The 19,392-nt window shown below is 42.5% G+C and overlaps 1 protein-coding gene across 1 annotated transcript in view; it reads right to left on the bottom strand.

Moving 5' to 3' along the window:
• CREB3L2 (cAMP responsive element binding protein 3-like 2) overlaps positions 1–15,232 on the bottom strand; it is a gene marked incomplete at its 5' end in the record, with an annotated part of 19,113 nt that extends 3,881 nt beyond the window's left edge. Inside the window, 6 exons of the mRNA XM_009585453.1 lie at positions 7,270–7,338; positions 8,718–8,776; positions 10,505–10,651; positions 11,400–11,581; positions 13,375–13,462; positions 15,069–15,232. Coding sequence (XP_009583748.1) covers positions 7,270–7,338; positions 8,718–8,776; positions 10,505–10,651; positions 11,400–11,581; positions 13,375–13,462; positions 15,069–15,232 — 709 coding nt within the window. The remainder of the gene's footprint in view (positions 1–7,269; positions 7,339–8,717; positions 8,777–10,504; positions 10,652–11,399; positions 11,582–13,374; positions 13,463–15,068) is intronic.
• Positions 15,233–19,392: the final 4,160 nt, after the last annotated feature.

The following is a 19,392-nucleotide window of genomic DNA, read 5'->3' as shown; positions in this document are numbered from 1 at the left end:
CAGGAGTTTCACCATTATGTGAAAAGGTGCAGAAGCAAGTTTATAACTCCTCTAATTGGTGGCAGAGGTATACAGCTACCTCCTTTTTCTGAAAACCTGATGTACAGTGGTCCAGGTCTGGACCACATGCTGGACCATTTTCAAAGAGAAGGTCTTAAAGCTAGACATAGGCACAGACTTCATTTCTCAAATAAAGCACTTTATTGCTCTTTGCTAAATCCTCCAGGAGTTGACAAAAATCACAGATGCTTGAAGAGGCTACTCTGACTGTGTCTTTCAGAGGTCCCAACCACGATGGCAATTCTGTTCTTGTTGGAGTCAACAGTCCCAGACCTGGAAGGTGTTCTGTCTTTCTGCCTGTTTTTCTTCTGTATCATCATCAATTACTACAGTTAGGATACTAGTAATTTACATGGGAAACTATCTCAAAGAATGATTGATATAGGGTTTTCACAGCAGTTTTCATTTTGTTTTCATTAAAGCTTTTTAACAGACAAGGAGTAATCCAAATACTCGTCCTCCAGCAGGAGTTTCACCATTATGTGAAAAGGTGCAGAAGCAAGTTTATAACTCCTCTAATTGGTGGCAGAGGTATACAGCTACCTCCTTTTTCTGAAAACCTGATGTACAGTGGTCCAGGTCTGGACCACATGCTGGACCATTTTCAAAGAGAAGGTCTTAAAGCTAGACATAGGCACAGACTTCATTTCTCATAAATTCATTTATTAAATAAAGCACTTTATTGCTCTTTGCTAAATCCTCCAGGAGTTGACAAAAATCACAGATGCTTGAAGAGGCTACTCTGACTGTGTCTTTCAGAGGTCCCAACCACGATGGCAATTCTGTTCTTGTTGGAGTCAACAGTCCCAGACCTGGAAGGTGTTCTGTCTTTCTGCCTGTTTTTCTTCTGTATCATCATCAATTACTACAGTTAGGATACTAGTAATTTACATGGGAAACTATCTCAAAGAATGATTGATATAGGGTTTTCACAGCAGTTTTCATTTTGTTTTCATTAAAGCTTTTTAACAGACAAGGAGTAATCCAAATACTCGCCCTCGACACAGTCAAATATAGTACAATTTTGCATCAGGATGTTAACTTTGCTGTTTGTTTCCAATTTTACTTGTCATTTCTCCTGTAAGTCTCACAACCTATTGCGGAGGGTAACCCCCACAAAACTCCAGGCAACAGCTTTGGAGGCTGTGACGTCAAATACTAAAGCAAGAGGCAAGGTTAGGATGTCAGAGAAAATAAGAAGATTATTTTAAGACCAAACTGGCTAAAAGCTAATTGTAGGACAGACCCAGAGGTGCCTTCACAGCTCAATATACACTTGTCTGCCTATTATTATAGATTTTTTTAATCATCAATGCTCATTCCTAATTAGGGTTTAATGAATTCAAGGACTTCAGGAATGCATTCCGAAATGAGCACAAGGCATGCTCACAGCACAGGTTTATCTGGGCCAGCAGATCCTTCTCAACTTATTCAGGAAGGATGTGTCTTGCATGCTCTTGAGACCATGGTTTATTCTGCAATTCAATATTTAAAAAAAGATTCGTCTAATTCAGTCCTTTATTCACTACTAGAGAGACCACAGGCAAATTCAGAGATGAAAACACTGTCCATCACATAAATGAGACCATCCTAATTCCCTGTTCCCTTCTGCATCTGTCCCCAATTCCTCCTCTCATCCACTGCATGGCATAGGGTTCACAAAGACTTGCGTACATGGTATATATCATTTCCCAGCACAGAACATGCTGCATACAGTATTCCCACCGTATGCCACCAGCCACGCTATACAGCAATGCCTTTTTAACCCTGCAATTTCTGTGCTATTATAGAAGACTAAATTTCCCGCCCCGTTTCAGCCTGAGTCACTGGGGTCGACACAGAACAGCTCTGCAGAGCGAGGAGGAAGGAGCTCTCCTCCTCCCCAGCTCGGGGGCTGGCAGCAGCAGCAGCCTTGAAACGCTGATCGCTCTTGCCACTTTTTGTGGAGGCGTCAGTGAGAAAACAGCTAATGGCTGGTGAGGAAATCAACAGAAAAGAGGCAATTCTTCTCGTTTTGCTCATCTCTGCCTTTTTGTGTCCAATTTAAAAAACCTGCTGGGCAGAGTGGGCCCAGAGAGCTGATTCCAAAACACTCCCTTTTTGGAAAGTATAATTAGGCAGGTATTCTGAGGTCTCCTATACACAGAGGAATATTCATCACCCACCTTATTTACCAACAACCTTCATATAAAATGTCTTTCTCCCCCAAGTCATTTATCTGTTTGAGCAGAGCTACTGTCATCTTCTCAGCAGACAAGGACTCAGTGTTGGGAGCTGACAGGCTACAGGTGCATTTTCAAACTAAGAGCAAGAGTCAAAGGAAGAGCAAGAAACAAGTTTGTTTGTTCAGAGATGATACCAGTTTACCCTGCCACTGCCAAACTTGGTGCTTTTATTCTCTGAATCTGGAATGGTGAAAACCTGGATTCCAAGGTCAAAAGATCTCCTCTCCCATGCAAAAGCTGCCTTCATTGCTACTGGACGGCTGCAGGGATGATCTGGACGAAGAGGGAGAAAAGGAGCAGCTCTCTGCTCTGTAGAACAGGAACTTAAGCTAAATGAAGATGCTCCCTCTAAATAGCAGCAGGAAGGCCACAAATGCTTTTAGTGAAATACACGGCCTATGACTAAGTCCGAACAGGAGAAAATGCAATCCCAAGGCACTGTGCGTACGGGGGCTTGCACCCACAGGGATTATTTCACTGTGTCTGACACATTTCCCAGTGATATTCAATTAGAGGGTCACCTCCTTAGGAGGTGTGAACGTGCTTTCACACTCTTCTCTGCCAATGGAAGCACCTCATAGGAAAGCTGTAAAGTGACTGAAGACTTCTGCTCTCCCTTCCACACACTGCCAGCAAATTCACTCTGCCTATGATGTCTTGTTTTCGTGTGCACATACATGTATTCATCTCCAGAAGAGCTCTTTTCACTACCAAAGTAAGGAACAAGTCAAGGCTTCCCTCTGCTTTCCGTGACACTTTGATTATGGAGAGAAAATTTGTAACTCCAGGACCTAGCCACCTGGGAGGCTTCCTCAATTCAGTGTTTATGTTTAAAATCCAACATCGACTTAAACAAAAAAAGACAGCTTCTAGGGGACACCAAACACTGTTTATTTTCATCAAGACATTTCAGAGAATTTATCTACTTTGTGAGGAACAAAACCTAATTTTGGTAAGGAGAAAAATTATTCTGTCTTCCAACTCTACACATGTATTCCTTCTCTGCCTGTCCTATTTGTAGGAAAGAGAGCTAATCCCAAAGTAAGGTTTTCACTGAAAGACCAGAATACCTCAAAGCATTAAAAAATCCGCAATTTTTCCTCATTCGAATTACAAAGAAAAAATCCAGCAATTTTTCATCAAAGAAAATGTTTTTTATGTTTCAGCATAAAAAACACTGTCCTGCTGCTTTGAAAACAAGGAGTCACTCCAGGGCTGCCATGCTTTGTCAACTATTATAAGGGTGGTCTGAAATGAAGTGCAAGATATCTCACTGCAACTTAAGTCCGGATCCTTCACTCCTTGAAAATGACTTGGTAAAATTACTTTACCAGCCTCAAATAAAGGAACAGCCAAGCAAATCAGTGAACTCCGGTAGCTTTGGTGCTGATAAACCCTTGGTGGATCAGACTGATAAGCAACTTGATCTTTAGATGATTGGGAGTTGTAACAGTGGCTTGAGCAGGAGCATGAGAAATGGAAGAACATCCCAACTGTATAAAGCCATTGCCTTTAAGGTGTCTGTCAGAGTGAAGGTCTACACAACTTGGTAGTCATTACTCCGTGGGAGCAACTCTAGCAGCTACTTGCATGCTTTGTCCATGTACAACACTCTCAACCATATGCTAATTGGATCCTCTGTCTATCATTTCTCCAGCAAAAGTGTTCATCAATATATTTATAAATACAGACTCAACAGAACCGAAAAGCAAAAGTACTTCTCATATGTCATACACAGTACCAGATGTTTCAATACCATCTTTAAGCCCAAATAGCCATGGCTCCCAGCTAGACAATGCTGGTATCAGAGACCGTATTCAACCCCCTAGATCATTGGCAGCTTCTGCCTTCAGTCCCAGTGCCAAAACTTAAGTGGATCAAGCCTTCTTGGTGAGTGGGACAAGTCAGTTCAACGCTTGGTGCCAGCTTCTTCTCATACCCTTTGCTTTCTAAGACAGCAGTGCCCCACATGTTCAGATGCTACTCAAACCAATGAGAGCCTGGCTCACTTGTGGCTACAAGACATAACAGATATGCATGTAATAATGTGCTTCCTTAGTTTTGAGAAAACTGCCTAGAAAGGAACTTGGATGGGTTTCTTTTAAGGGACTGAGTCACATAAATTAGGAGAGGAAACATATGCTAGTGTTCTAATACTAAAGATGCCAAAAATGCTGCAGTCACCCACTCAGAGTAATGAGAATTAAAAACTCCCCTGCATCTTGATCCCCAGCCTCCTGCCTTGCCTTTAAAGATGCATGAATGTCAAGGGAGATGCTTCTGGATGCAAATTTTTTAACCACACTTGCACCTTTTACATTACATCTTTTCAGATCCAGAGTTTCAGGCTAAGGCAGGCTCTCTGGGAAGATTCTTCTAAATTTTTTCATGTTACTGAGAATAATGTAGGAACATTTTTACCAGAAGAAATTCTTGTGTTTCCGTGGTTTGGAGCCAGATTTTGAAATGCAAGCAGGGTTTCCCTGAAGTCTTAGGTATGTATCTGTGCAAATGTGTTCTATATATAGAATAACATGCTCTGAAAAACTGATTGCACATACTGAAAGGAAACTGTTGTTCAATAGTTGTATGTTTTGGAAATTGCCCTTCATTTCCTCTCAACTCCAGCCAGACTATAAAAACATGATACTGACTGACAGCACATACATGTGCATGAACTTTTAGGTAAGCAGCTATAGCCCAATTTTCCAACAAGATAAAAAAACAACTGTGCCTTCATCTACACTTGAATGCATGAACATTTTTACATGTAATCACAGCTTTATTTTCCTGTTATCTTTCTTCCACACTCACAATTTTTCACAAAAGAACAGCTCTAATGTTTGTAGATCTACTTTTAGATAATACCTTCAATGACATCTTCATTTTTTACTGCACTGAACACTCAAAGTTGCAACTAAAGTCAACTGGGGCTTTGCTTTGGGCATATTAAATAAGATGCATGTATGCTAGGTACTTTGAGAAATAAAGTCCTAAACACATAAATTTGGGCATCCAAGAATAAACTTACACTGCATAATTTTGACCATCACTGCTTTGAACTTTGATTCCTGACTGTACATAGGAGATGGAAGTACCAGCTATAGGATGCTGTGAAGACAACTTCTGAAACATTTGAACAGTTTCTGGATGCCACATCAAGGCTCTGTGCAAATAAATACTAATGAGGAAACCAGACATTTTGAATTCACCGTAGGAAGCGGATAATGTACATTGAACAAGGGCCTGGAACCATTCTCTGAATGAGACAGTTGCACAATTATACACTAAATAAGAAAAGTGGCTTTTTGGGGTTAAGGTGAAAAAATCCATAATGTGGTATGTTACATAATTCAGGCTTGATGAAAGCAGGCACTTTTACAAATTTCTCAGTACTTCAATTTGAAGCCTTAACAGATTTTAGATACAGTTTGTATCTAAATAGCCAAAACAGCATTGCCATGAATTACAAGAATTTATGTGCAGAGGGTCACGAACATCTGCTTCTCTGCAGGAGATTACAAATTAGTATCAATGCTATTGCAGATGGAAGAAAACAATGCAACTAATCCCACATGCCCGAAATATGAAGGATTTGGAGATAATATCACTTAGCTAAATATTTTTAGAGCATTTAGCATGAGAGAATTAAGATCATCAAATAATAGAGAAGATCCTAAAGGTCCTGTCTAAAAGGATGGACAATACCAACAAAGCTGTTCTCATGACCGCATCCGCAACAACTCAGAGATGAAAACAGCTGGCCAAGTTTAGCTGAACTGGGGAGAACAACTCTAGGCTTGACAACATGTTGTCCCTGAGTGGTTCATCCACAGCTGCACCTTTCCTTAGAGCAGCTGGCTTCAGCACCTCCTGGGACAGATCCTGGGAGAGAAAACCCTACTCTACATCTACAGAACAATTCCTGGTTCTTTTATGTAAAACCCTGGAGGAAGATACAAGACGCTCAGAAATGGCTTGGCTCTCTTCAAACAAGCAGCAGATGTCTTTATGCATGAGCAGTGTGTGGGAGACACTCTCCAGCAAATTACAGTGCTACAGGGTCTGGCTCCATGAAATTAGAGATTGGATCCGGAGATTAGAAACAACACATGCCACTCAATTAGCAATACATTGGCTGCCAGAGAAGCTCTAGGGTGGTTTTCCATGATCGTGGGTCTCATCTTCAAAACCCAGCCTCCTCCTACACTTCAGTGCTACCATCATGTTCAATGGTAATATTCAACCATCACTACAAATGCCTCTATCTAGAAGGTGTTAACAGTGAGCTTATCCAGCACCTACTCATTGGAATTTGCCATCATTAGAGAACGCACCGAGCACAAGCCACGACTGACACTCCACTCTCAGCTAACATCCGATTAAAAGCTCAGCTATTCAACATTTTCTGCCATGTGTCCTTTGAGAAAGCCATCAATAAGTCACTCATTTCTTCAGAAATGAAGAAACAAGAAGCTGATTTTCCCCTTCATATGAAGGAAATTCTGGGGCATGAGATGGTTAGAAGGATGCACAATAATTACAATGACATCTAGTAGTCCGGAAGGAATTAATGACTCTTGAGCTTCAGCACTGTAATTTCTGGAAGTGTCATGTTCCAGATCAAGGTCTCCTGTCAAAACAGTTTTTCACTGAATAAAGACAATTTGGAGAGTTGGGCTGTAGTTTTTTGTTCGTTATGTATCACTAATTATGTTTCCCTGGGCAGTGGAAGAACTCAAAGAGTGCTAAAAGGTTTCTCAAGCACACCACAGGCTAGGGAGACAGTTTAAGACCTAACATCAAAGCCTCCATGCTTTACATCACACTGCAGTCACAATAACTGGCCTTCCTCATCTTTCTTTGATATTAACCACACCAGATACAGCTATTGTTCACATTTCAATTATCTCTTAACTTCCAGATTTTCACTTTTCACTGTAATATCATGCTACAGTTTTGTTTTATTCCCTTCATACCTTACCTGTTAGTATTCTCCAGGACTTCAACTTTCTTACGCAGCTCACTATTTTCATTTGAACAGGTCTCAACTCTGGAGACAGCACAAGGAAAGAGAGAGGAATGTAAAAAAATCAGTCATTTATTAAAGAGATTGTAAAACAAACCAAACTTGCTTTCACAGAGACCTCTATGATCTTGCCTACATTTAATGAAAAGTTAAATCAACGAACTTTAGTCATAATCTTTAATCATACTTCATAGTGTAAAAGACATCACAAAAGATACTAGTAGCTGTGGAGCACCTGCTTACAGTGCTCAACTACATCCCAGTAGGTGCAGCTCACTCAGGATGGGCTGTAACTACTTTTTGCTCCTTGAAATAGCAACAGCAAAGACCCTGCTCAGACTTTCTCTGTGCCTGGCGCCATGGGACAGATACTTTAAAAGTCACAGAACATGCTATACTTATGTTGTTAGTAAGTATTTTGTGCAAAGGTGTTCCTTTGCATTTCATTGCTAGGATAAGGCACCAAGCAATCTGGAGAATGCCATGCTTCTGAAATCAGATGCTCGAATTTCAAGTTTATGGAGGTTAATAAGCCAGGAGATTAATTCCCAAGAGTGCTCATTTCCACACTGCCCCTGGAAACCCCTAAACTAAAGGAAATTATCATATAATGCCACATAACAGGTCCAAGTAAAAATATGGGACTCCTAAAAAGACAAACATGACCATCTGGAATAGCTTCAAAAAGGAAAAACGTAAAGGGAAATAGCTTTGTTATCTGTATGCGTAGGGTGGAATTTCACAAGAGTAACTCTGAGAAAGTGAGACTCGGCTATAAAGAGATAAGAAGAAAAAAAAGAAATTACATCAAGCCTATCACCAAAGATGGTACAAGGGGTTTAACAGATCCATCTGGTGAAGTGCATAAGAGAAATACTAGAATACTTGTCTCTTGGAAGAAAGATTAATTTGGGATATAAATCACTAACTGGGGGTTTGGCTCCTTCTCGCTAAGGGAAGTTGATGGGTCACATGCTGTTTTCCTGAGTCCCGCTTATTTTCCCAGGCAGTCTTGACTCACCCACTTCCTGTTTCTGTCTCCATCTGCACTAGAAGACAGAATATATTCACTCTGAATCCACCTTTCCCTGGACACTGCCTACTCACTAGGCCAACAGAGTTGCATGAGGGGGAGGCCCAGAGCAGATGGGTCTTGCCTTATTTAAGGTTTAAAGTCCTTGTTGGCATGTTAGCAACGTGTTGCAGGTAGAGATAGTTATGAATGCAGCACCTCAGCACATGTACAAGCAGAAGCCAGAAGAAGGGCCTTTTCTCCGTCATAACCACGAGATGGCAGCTGGCACTCTGTGCACGAAACAGTCCCAGCATCAACAGCTGGATCCCTTCCCAGTCCAGCAACTAGTGCTATTGCCCTGCTTGAAACAGGAAGGAGGCTGTCTTACTTTTTTTCCAGACTGTCCATGTATTCTTTCTTTTTTCTTCTACTTTCCTGGGCAGAGATCTAAGGAAAAAGGAAGAAAAACATCAAATATTTGCATAGAAAAAAAAGCATCAGAGATGAATTAATAAACTGGTAAAAAGCCCTGACGTTATTAGATTCAAGCCTCAGTGCTGTCCTCATTTCTATTCCTGGCAAGCAAAGCACTGACTTGGTCTGTTTCCACATCCTGAAGCAAGACTGCTCCTCTCAGTAGCAGGAAAAAGATCATTCCCTGCTCTTACAGAACTAACCTTAAAAAGTAAATCAGATTCATCTGGAGAGAATATCCTAGGACAAATACTAAAAGATGATCCCAGGACAATGCCCTGCATCTGGGAGAGGAAAAGCCCGTGCACGCGTTAGAAAGCAGCTTTGTAGAAAGACTTGGGGGTCCTGATGAACAAGGCAAACATAAGTCAGCAATGTGCCCCTGTAGCAAAGGTGGCCAACCAGATCAGGGTCTACATTAACAAGATTGTAGCTAGCTAGGTCGAGACAAGTGGTTCTTCCCCTCTATTCAGAGCCTGCAAGACCACAGTTGAGTACAGTGTACAGTTTGTGGCTCTGAAATAAATACTTTGCATGTACCGAAGTCCAGAGGAGGGCCACTGCTATAATAAGCATGCTGGAGCACATGACATATCAGGAAAGGCAGAGAAAGCTGGGTTTGTTCAGATTTAAGAAGAGAAGGCTAAGGAGGGAACCCTATTGCTGCATTCAACTATCTTTTGTAGCAAGGATGATGTCAGAGTCTTCTCAGAGGCGTACAGCAAAGTGGCAAGAGGCATCAAATACAAGTTGCAACACGGGAAATTCCAATTAGATGTTAAGAATTCTATTTATTTGTTTTTACCAGAAGAGTGGCCTAATATGGGAACAGGTTGCCCCCAGATGCTGGGGACTCTTTACCCTTTGAGTAAAACATGACTGGACAAGTCCTTGGGCAACTTGATCTAAGCTGATGTTGCTTTCAAAGCAAGGAGTTGGACCAAAGGACCTCCAGAGAGGCCCACCAATATAAATGACTCTGTTTATATAAAAGTGGTACATAAAATGCACAAGGTTACTTTCAAAAATTTTTGAAAAAATCTATTACAAGACCAAATTCCAATTCAGCGTAGGCAAATTTACAGCTCTATCTGCAAAACCAATAACAGAATGCATTAACCTTCAAAGGTATGCTAATATCCTCTAGAACAAGTGAGCTGGCCAGGTCTGAAAAAAAATGCTTTCCTCCCTATCGTTAGCTCTTCCCCATGTTGGAAGAAAGAAAAGACTTGCAGGGCATTTCACAGCCTTGGTATCAACCATCCATTTAAAGGTTATGGAATTCAGTGGTCAAAAGACGAAGGCACTGAAATACACAGTCAGATTTTAAAATATGAAACAGTGGAAAAGAACACCTTCACCACCATGGAAAGAACACAGAGGTCTTTGCCTACCATAAGAGTAGGATTGTACTGTTTTTAAAATGGAGCCAAGCAACAGCAACTTGATACCCTGCTTGCTAAATACTCTATTGTTCATGTGTTCAGGTAAATACCTAGACAGAGGTACACCGTCATAGTGACAGACAATTTATTGGATGTGTTTAGGAACAAAGAAAAACACTTTGTTAACAGACATCTTACAGCATTGCATTCAACAGTACCACAGACCATTACTGCAGAATTGTTGCAACATTTTTTTAAATGAAGAATGAGTAGGAATTACCCAGCAAAGGGTAATTTAGAGTAAATTAACATTTACCTTGTTCTTAATTTTCCTGCGGATTTTCTTCAGCACTTTCTCCTCTGCTTTTGTCAGGGGCAATTTGGTAGGGATTGGGTACCCCTCTGCTATCAGCGTCCTCTTCTCCTCCTCTGTCAGGATGAGTGGGCCGGTCCCCTGTAATTTCTGCAAGTGTCATAGAAATGAAATAATATAACAGTAAGTGCACACAGCCCTAGAGAAAAGGGTGTTAGGGAACAGAGGCAGCAGCTTTCCCACTTCAGAGAGGACTCTGCCTACTAACACAGCAGCCTCTTGCAATTGGGAATGCGTGGAAGGGGAAGACCTTTTAGGTAGGTTCCATTCAGAGACTGAACCTTTGGGACAGGATTCCCTCAGAACAGTTGTTCTTGGCCCAGCTCTGCACACACTGAGGCCAACAGTAAAACCTCCCTTGGCTCAAACAGGGAAAAAGTCAAATGAGAAGCACTACTGAAAATCCCTCCCTAAAGATCACCACTTCCTTTCGACAAGACAAGAGGACAGATGCAGATCTACCAGAGACAGGTTAACCCAGCAGGGCTGGCCCTAATGCAAAACACAATCCATGGTGGGAGAAACCTAATAACACTGTTGAACCCTGTCCCAACTTAGAGGAGAGGCACACGCTGTTCTCTGTGGGAACAGAACAGACCAGTGAGCAAGAATTACTGGATCTGCAGTTTTGACCAGAGATGGGTTCGTCTAAAGAACAACAGAAAGTTAGCAAGTCCATGGCAAAAACAGTAATTCAAATTTTAAAAAAGAGAGAGAGAGAGAAAGAGAGAGAAGGGGAGGGAAGGGGGAAGGTAGGGGGGGAGGGAGGGAAGGGAGAGAAAGAAAGAGAGAAAGAGAGACCGATAGATAGATGCTGGAAAAAGCCAGCCCAACTTACATGTGGTGCAGTCAGGAGAGGGGAATTGGAGAGCGCTGAAGCTGCGCGCGATGTCACTTTAGCCGTGGCTTGTAGTTGGATTGGGCTTGAAGGAGGGAGCGATCTAGCCGGGCTTTGCCCTCCTTCAGAGTCACTGCCATGGCTGCTGGGAGGGGTTGGAGGCAAATGCAGGGGATCCACTGCTAAATGGCAAGAGAGACATATAACACAAGGTTTTGAGGTGCTAATTTAAATTTCCACTAGAGCCGCCACCACCAGCACCACCCAGTTTCCAACACTAAAAACTCTGCTAAAAAATGGATCAAGCAAAAGCGGCAACTTGGAAGATTTTCAGAGCATGCAGGTCTCCAAAGGAGGAATGAAACACAGCAGCTATCTTTAGGTTCAACAGACAAAATAGGTCTCTGTGCATATGCTCCAGTCATTTCTACCTACACTTCAGCTTCTTTTCCAAATGCTCTGAAGTTTAAGTATAGCCCTCCAGTACAAGTCCCCTATCCCTGGGAAACCACATTAACAGAGGGCTCTGAACCAGCGTGCTTTCTCTCCAAAAACAATAGTCTTTCCTAACTTTGCTGTGGATTAAACAAATCGCCAGTATTTTTCAAGAGAAGATATCACGTCCAAGGTGTTATATGAACAGGGAGGAGAAATAACCCGCCTCCTAAGGACCTGGTTTGGCACAACTGGGAGGAAGTGACAACCTAGTGACAGCGAAGGCTTTAATGTACTGATGGAGCAGGAGCAGCATAGGCAACCACCACAGAAACCTCTTTCACACTGTGCTATCCAGGGCCATAAGCTAACTTCTACTGCACTTGTAGCCAAAAGAACCTGTGGCTAGAATTGGCAAGCAAAGTGCTGCTTATGACCAAATGGGTCTGGACCAAGAGAAACAGGGCAATGTCTCACCTACTCATATTACATGAACAATTTAGCAGATGTTCAAAACAGCCATAACTAAGTCATTTTTTCTCTGAGATAAATTTACAGCAAAGAAAATTGGGAGTAGGAAGATACAGGGCTGAACTTGCCACCTTCCACTTCTGTTATACTTCGCAAATTTTGAGTCGAAAAGATCAAATGGGCGGTGGGGGAGGAAGGAAGAAAAACAGTAACAAAAGAAAGCTATTATATATGCGCTCTTTTTGTCTAGCATCTTAACTCTAGTAGTTGCCAGAAGAAGATACACACTTGAAAAACAGCAAGGCCCTTAATCCCACAAATTGAGCAATCGAATCTATGCCCTGAGTTGAGATATAGCCTCCCTTTTTCCACCTGCTACATCCCTTGCTTCTCTCCCTACAGCAGTTCTACTTACCTACACAAATGAATTCACTAACAGACTATTCAATAACAGACCAAATATTTGGCGCGCTCGAACTTTCCTTGGGTTGACAGATTATTGCCACAAAACCATGTTAACTTTCAGGGCAGGGATCATTTCTCCTCCTTCCTCATTTATAGATTAGAGCAAAGGGATCCTGGTGGTTCTTAAAAACTGCTAAAACTAATATGCTACAGATGCACCTAACTTTTAATTTCCAATAAACTCACATCCTTGCTTTTGTAACTTTACTGTTAAAACAGTAAAGTTTCCACTTACACTCTTCATGTTAAGAAGAGTGCCTTAGTTAAGTCCCCTCAAACTGATTTCTCTTCTAGCCTAAATAATCCTGGACTTTAAGGATTCAAGCTCCCTCCAGCAACTGTACAATTGTTAAGACACTACAGACACAAAAGGGATCATTTTCTCTGTGATGAGCAAAGGAAAAAAAAAAAAAGAAAAAAACACATAAATGGGTCAGAGAGAGACTGGCTCTTCAGCAGCCTGAGTTGAATCCCTAGAAGGCAACAGCTTCAGCCTGAAGATTAACATGGCGAACGAGGAAGCCAAATATTTAATCAGGGTAAAGTACATTCATTGTGCATTCTGGTCATCTGCCCCTACATTTTGGGTTGCTAATTAACAGACCTTCCTTAGAAGAGAGGTTCAGGAACTGATCCACTTCATGGGGCTCCAATTTAATCTCTGGAAGAACTTTCTGGCTCAGTGGTTTCATCTAGAAAAGAGAAATTAATAGCATGAAAACCCAAAGCACACATCTTAAAAAATCTTAATAGAAGGATACAAGGATGACTTCTCCATAAATGGAGAGGTTTCCCTCTCCTCCTGCTCTGCTATAGGCAAAGCTTTAACTGCTTCACACAGTTTGCTAAACCAGGCTACAGAGAATACTGCCCTCACTACTCCCACTGTGGCTTTTCTTACTACTATATTTAGCTAAATAAAAGATTATGCCTCAGAGATGACATTTCAGGCTGAAAGCTAGCATGCAACCCACTCAAATTACTTCTCTTAGCAACAGAGCTGCCACTAGGATTTGCCGGACTGCACAGTCTGTTTGAGCAGAGACAGAAACACTCCTGGCAGTGGGGGAGAGCCTGTTCAAGACCATGGTCATCTGGGAGCAAGAGCAAGGTGCCAGTCACTGAGCACCAGATTATCAAACCCAAGTTCTTTTCACGGTGTGGAGAAGCAGGAAAAGAGACAGTCACGGCTGACGAAGTTTGGAAGACATCTGGCTGGCCCTATTGACAGGGCTGGGGCACCAGGCTGCCAAGCTGTTGCCCAGAGTCTGCCTGAATGCTACAGTCCCAGGCTTGAGGAAGTCAGTCTGGCATACCAGCATGCTCATTGCAGCCAAAATCTCTCTCAATAATCTGTGTAACTAATCCGTACTAATGGTAACTATTCTCTGTAACTAATGGTAGTGAGCCACCAGCTAGTCCCAATATACTCTTTGCAAATCATGGCATCCCAAGCTGCAGCAGGGCTATGTACCAAGGACAGCACGTTCACACTAGAAGAGGATTATGGGAAACTTGTGTTTAATTTTCTCAGTTTCTCATAAAATAATTTCTGTTGCATGTATTTCTGATCCACATCCAAGTGGAAACATTTATTTTCGGCATATACTAACGGCCTGGACTGACATCGCACCCTGGGGACTGAGAACAGTCATGCTTCTTTCTCCACTGACGGGGGACTCTGGTGAGCAATCAGCTGCTGCAGTTCATTCTCCTTAACCACAGCCAAACTAAGCCCTTGAGAATGCCCACTGGCTGCTCCAGCTGTGGTCAGAAAGGCATCACAAATGCTCCATATGAGGCAGGCTGAAATGTCAAAGCTTCACAGATCTGGCAAAAGTGACTTAGCAGGCAAACAGGGAAACTCTCCCATTGTTTCAAACAAGGAGTCTTGTTCTGATTAGGGGAAGGCACAGCAACACTAAAGCAAGTTATTATGGAAGACACTTAGCTTGCCACAGGCTCGATAGGGCAAATAGGTTAGTTCAGGTAGAACTAGTTCATTAGAAACTGTTTAAATATTTTTAAAAAAGCATGAACCCCAGGCTTTGGGGCTAGCATAGAAGAGAAAGTTGTGCATCCAACCATTAAGACCTGAAGATGCAGATAAGTGTTTTGAAACACAAGCTCTTACAGCAGCAGTGGGACACAAGCAAACATTAAAAAATAATAAAGCAGACTGCAGCGTGCACCCTGAATTGACAACCTTTGGCACCAAGGAGGCTACACTGGTATGCAGAGTCTTAGGAGAATCTGTAGATAATTGCGCAGAGAGGAGAACAGAAAGTCTGCATGTACCAGGGCATCCGTCTGTAGCTCAGGTTGTTCCCCCTCCAGCGATGTGGCCGTGACAGTGAGACTGACTGAGGGAGCAAGGCCTGACGTCTCACACAACGCTGGCTCAGTCTTTATTGCTGGAGTCAGCTCTGTACCCAGACACCATTCCTCATTTTCCAGGTCACCTGCCAGGGAAGGAAATTGGACACCACATGTTTAGGTCAGAGACAGAACGACTACAAATGAAAATAATGTCATCCCTCCTCCAGAGAAGGGAAACAAACACAGAAGGCATTTCAGTCTATCAATAAAACTCTGCCCTTACTATTCAGCTCTCAGTCAATGCAGCCAACCATGCCATTTCAGGGCTGTAACCTAATCCTAGCCCCAGGATACAGAGAGGAGCAGCGAGGAAAGACACAGAGCGCTAATCACTGTACATTGCCAAAAGCTGCTAACACGTAGCAGAACAAGACTAAACAAGCCATTGGGTAAAGCAGCCAGGGAGCCATGTCCTACACATGCTAATGCCTGCTGACTCAGTTTTATTTCTCCTTGTAGAGATAGCGTTTAGCCAGACTTCTGCTCCTTCTGCTGCTTGCAGTCATCAAATAGCCAGAGCTGTGATATTATACTTTCAAGAACAAAGGATTTTTCACACTCTCAACTTCAAAATTTTCCCCCCAAGGATTCATTTAGTAAGTATAAAAGAGGATAAAGGCTTTGATGATTTCACAGGAGCACCAGTGCCGTGGTGATCATGCTGATTTCGTCCCCAGAGCCTCTGGAAGTCACAGCACAGCATGCATATTTTGACTGGCAGCAATGAAACGTGCATCACGTGTTGGCAGAATTGTTCCCTAGTCCCACTTACTGCAAGCTTACTAATCAGCAGAAAGCCATGCAACTTTTCACTGGACAAAGCTGAAAGGTTTGCCTTGCACTGTCAAGAACTGGAAGAAGGTTGGCATTGTAAATTGGTAGCTCCCCATTTCCATTCATGAGGCAGCCACTGTTTGGCTTGCTGAAAAGGGACTTACTCTCCCAGGTCTAAAGTATGATAGAGGATCAAAACTTGGAAGGACTCAACCTTTAGAACAATTCCACAAGGCTATTAACAACCCCACTTAAAAAAAAAAAAAAAAAAAATCAAATGCATTTTTGGCAGTTGCAATTCTGCCTTAAAAAAATTCCCATACCTATTGCTAGTCATATAAGTTCTTTTCTCTTGCAGGAGAGTACCCTACACCAGCTGTACTGCATCCCAATAGTGTACAGCGCAGTCCTCTGCCACAAATCGTAAGTAGTTGTGAGAAGCACATCCATAAATTAAGCAGCTGGAATCTGAGGCCAAATACACATAAGAGAAAAGAGTGTTGATCTTTCTTTCAAAGCTTTCTCCTGCCTTCATACAGAGTATTTACTGCACATACAGAATTAAAGCGGAGAGCAAGCACATACACAGTGTGGCTAGTAAACAGCAACAGAGCTTTGAATTAACTGCCTGCTGCATCAGCACCTTGGGAGGCAGCCACGGTGCTGTGGCTGTGCCACCAGCAGTCTGCAAGGCTGATACAGGACCCTTACACATCTGAACGTATCAAGCTGGTGAGATGTCAACAGAGTTCAGCTGCAAACAGGTAACAAAAATAAGAGCAGGCTTATGGCCTCTGTGCTGCTGTCTGCCCTTACTATTAAGACCACACACGCATACGGCACACAGGCACTGGGCACAAGCTGGGTGACTGGAAGAAGGGAGAAGTATGTGCATCTCCAGTGCTAGTAATTACTTTGTGGTGGGACCTAACCTCCACCGCTGGCAAGGAAGGAGGTAATTTGAGTAAAGACACACCAAGGAATTAAAAATGAAAAATACATATCCTATAATCAGAAGCTCAAGAACAGTGAGCCCAGCTCTGCCAAGAGAAGTAACTGTACAGCAAGGGCTAAACACCATATTTAAGTTTCTGGAGGGCTTACTCCCAAAGCTTTCTGGGAAATGCAGAAATATAAAAATAGACTATTTATGAAAAAAGAGGTAGCATTGTCTAAATATTAACTCAGGAGAGAGGACATTCCTCTCTTTCAGCCCTCCCTGAGCCTCTCTACTCACAAACACGAGAGCACAGGTCCCTCCCTGCTGACTGCAATGAAATATTCAGTGGATCCGTGGACTCCCTCTAGCTTGCTGTGTGTGGATCATTCAGATAAGAGCTTTAAAGTGGCATCTTTGCCTGGAAATCCAGAATCCCTTGGCAAATACAACTTTCAAATGCTTGTTTGGATAACTTCTGCCAAAACCTCTGCCACACTGTGTTGTGCAGAGCCTTCCGCTTGCTGTCTATCGCACCTCTGGGTCGAGCTACACAGTAGCAGCACTATCGTCGGTAATCTACTTTAGACTCCCTTTGGGAGGGAAGGCTACATACAAATGAGAGCTATCAGTGAACCAAGTAATTAGCCCTGAACTTCCTGAGATTTGTATCATCATGCAAGTAGACGAGAAATCTAGCCGTGGGTGCCCAGCAAAACAGGGCATGTCCTCTAAGGCTGCACTTTGTGATGTTTATCACCTCTAATCCCCAGACTCATCACAAGGATTCAGCTGCTGTAAGACAGCAAGATACGCTGGCCTTCAGCTGGCCATTTTACTCCTCTGGAACCTGACTGCTGATTAACCTGACATCCCTGCCATCACTACTTAGATCCGCACAAACTCCTCGGAGTTATTCTAGGCTTTAAAGCCAGTCTCACCAGTTCGTAGAGTTACGGATGGTTTTCAGCGACAGCAACACGCTGCGTTTAACATTGAGGTAACTTTGAAGAACTGCATCTAACACTTTTTTGACACTGCCTCTTACAATACATGGTGATAGCTGTCATTCCAGATGAACAACCCTGTGAAAGGAAGGGATGGAGCAACACACTGGTCAAATCCCACCTTGATACTCCCCTCTCCTCACTTTTTCCAAGCCCCTGTTATGCATTTGTTATCATGATCAGTGTTGTGCAACGAGTTACTTCCTTTTTGACACTTCTTCTAGCTTCTGAACGATCTCTCCTCTGCTCCAGGAGAGTTGCAAGGACATTTCCCACTCTCCTTTCTCCTCTTCCTGAGCACAGCAGGTTGACATTATCTGAAAATCATTCTTAGTTTATTCTTATAATAGCCCCTAAGCACCTCAGTCTACTCTGCCAAGCACTGTACTAGCCGAACAAAGTGGCAGCCCTTGCCCCAATGAGAATGCTGCACAAAACCATACAAATTTAGGCAAATAGGGGGAAAATTGAGCAGGCTACAGAATACTGGTCATACTGAGAGGCATGGCACACCCTCCAAGACAACGGTATTTCTTATGGAGGGGTATGAAGAACCACGAGAGGTCTTATGGAATAATGAGAACAAGCAAGAAGGTGCACGTGAAATACTGAAATGAAAGGGCAATGGAGGCTGGCTCAAGGGACCCACTGGAGGAGAAGAGAGGTGTCTTCTCAAAACCATGCAAGTCATGCTGTGGAAAGAGTAGATGACTGGTGTCAAGAAATTGAAGGTGAGTATTTGTATTTATATTTATATTTGACATGATCCAGGAAGTACACATGAACTATTGAGACAGACAGGTATGAACAGGGCAACACTGCATTGCTAAGGTAAGACAAAATACACTGCAAACCATTCAGGTATAAATGGAAGAAAGCCTAAACAAGACATTTGGCTATTCAAATGGCTAGGAAAATCCATATCCTAAAAATGGTCACTCTGGCTGTTAGGAATCTCTTCTCAAGCTTCAAAATCTGACTGTTGAACAAATGATACCAGCTGTTTTACCCCCGCTGAAACTTCCTAGGAACTTCAGAGCTCTATCGTGCAATGACCAGATGCGAAGCACTCCCCTTCACCTACCCTTTCATAAGTCCATGAACGCTAGTGTTTTGGGACATGAAATATGCCACTTAAGGAGTCTACACACTTATCAAAATCCCAGCTGATGCTCTATGTGTGATGCACTAGCACTGTTAAATTCCACATACGGACTATGTTAACTGAACATTAACGTTGCAAAGCACCTGGGTATTAAGCAATACCTATGAAGGTTTAATTCAGTGTACTTTTGCACCTAAAAATAGGAATGTTTTAATAATGTGATCAAACAATTTCTCTACAGAACCTGTGCCTTACCCAACATGCAGAATGTGTGGTGCTCCCATAACTGAGGAGCTATACCATGTTTTGTTATTCTTATTGTCTCATGCACAGCCTCATCTCTCCTTTACCAAATCAATTCAAATTCTGATCCCACAGAGCTGTTTAATTCCCTCCTAGAGCACAATCAAAATGCTTCAC

This window comes from Fulmarus glacialis, unplaced genomic scaffold, assembly GCF_000690835.1.
Source record: "Fulmarus glacialis isolate BGI_N327 unplaced genomic scaffold, ASM69083v1 scaffold9769, whole genome shotgun sequence".
Classification (NCBI taxonomy): domain Eukaryota; kingdom Metazoa; phylum Chordata; class Aves; order Procellariiformes; family Procellariidae; genus Fulmarus; species Fulmarus glacialis.
This window is presented reverse-complemented; position numbering and strand designations above follow the sequence as displayed.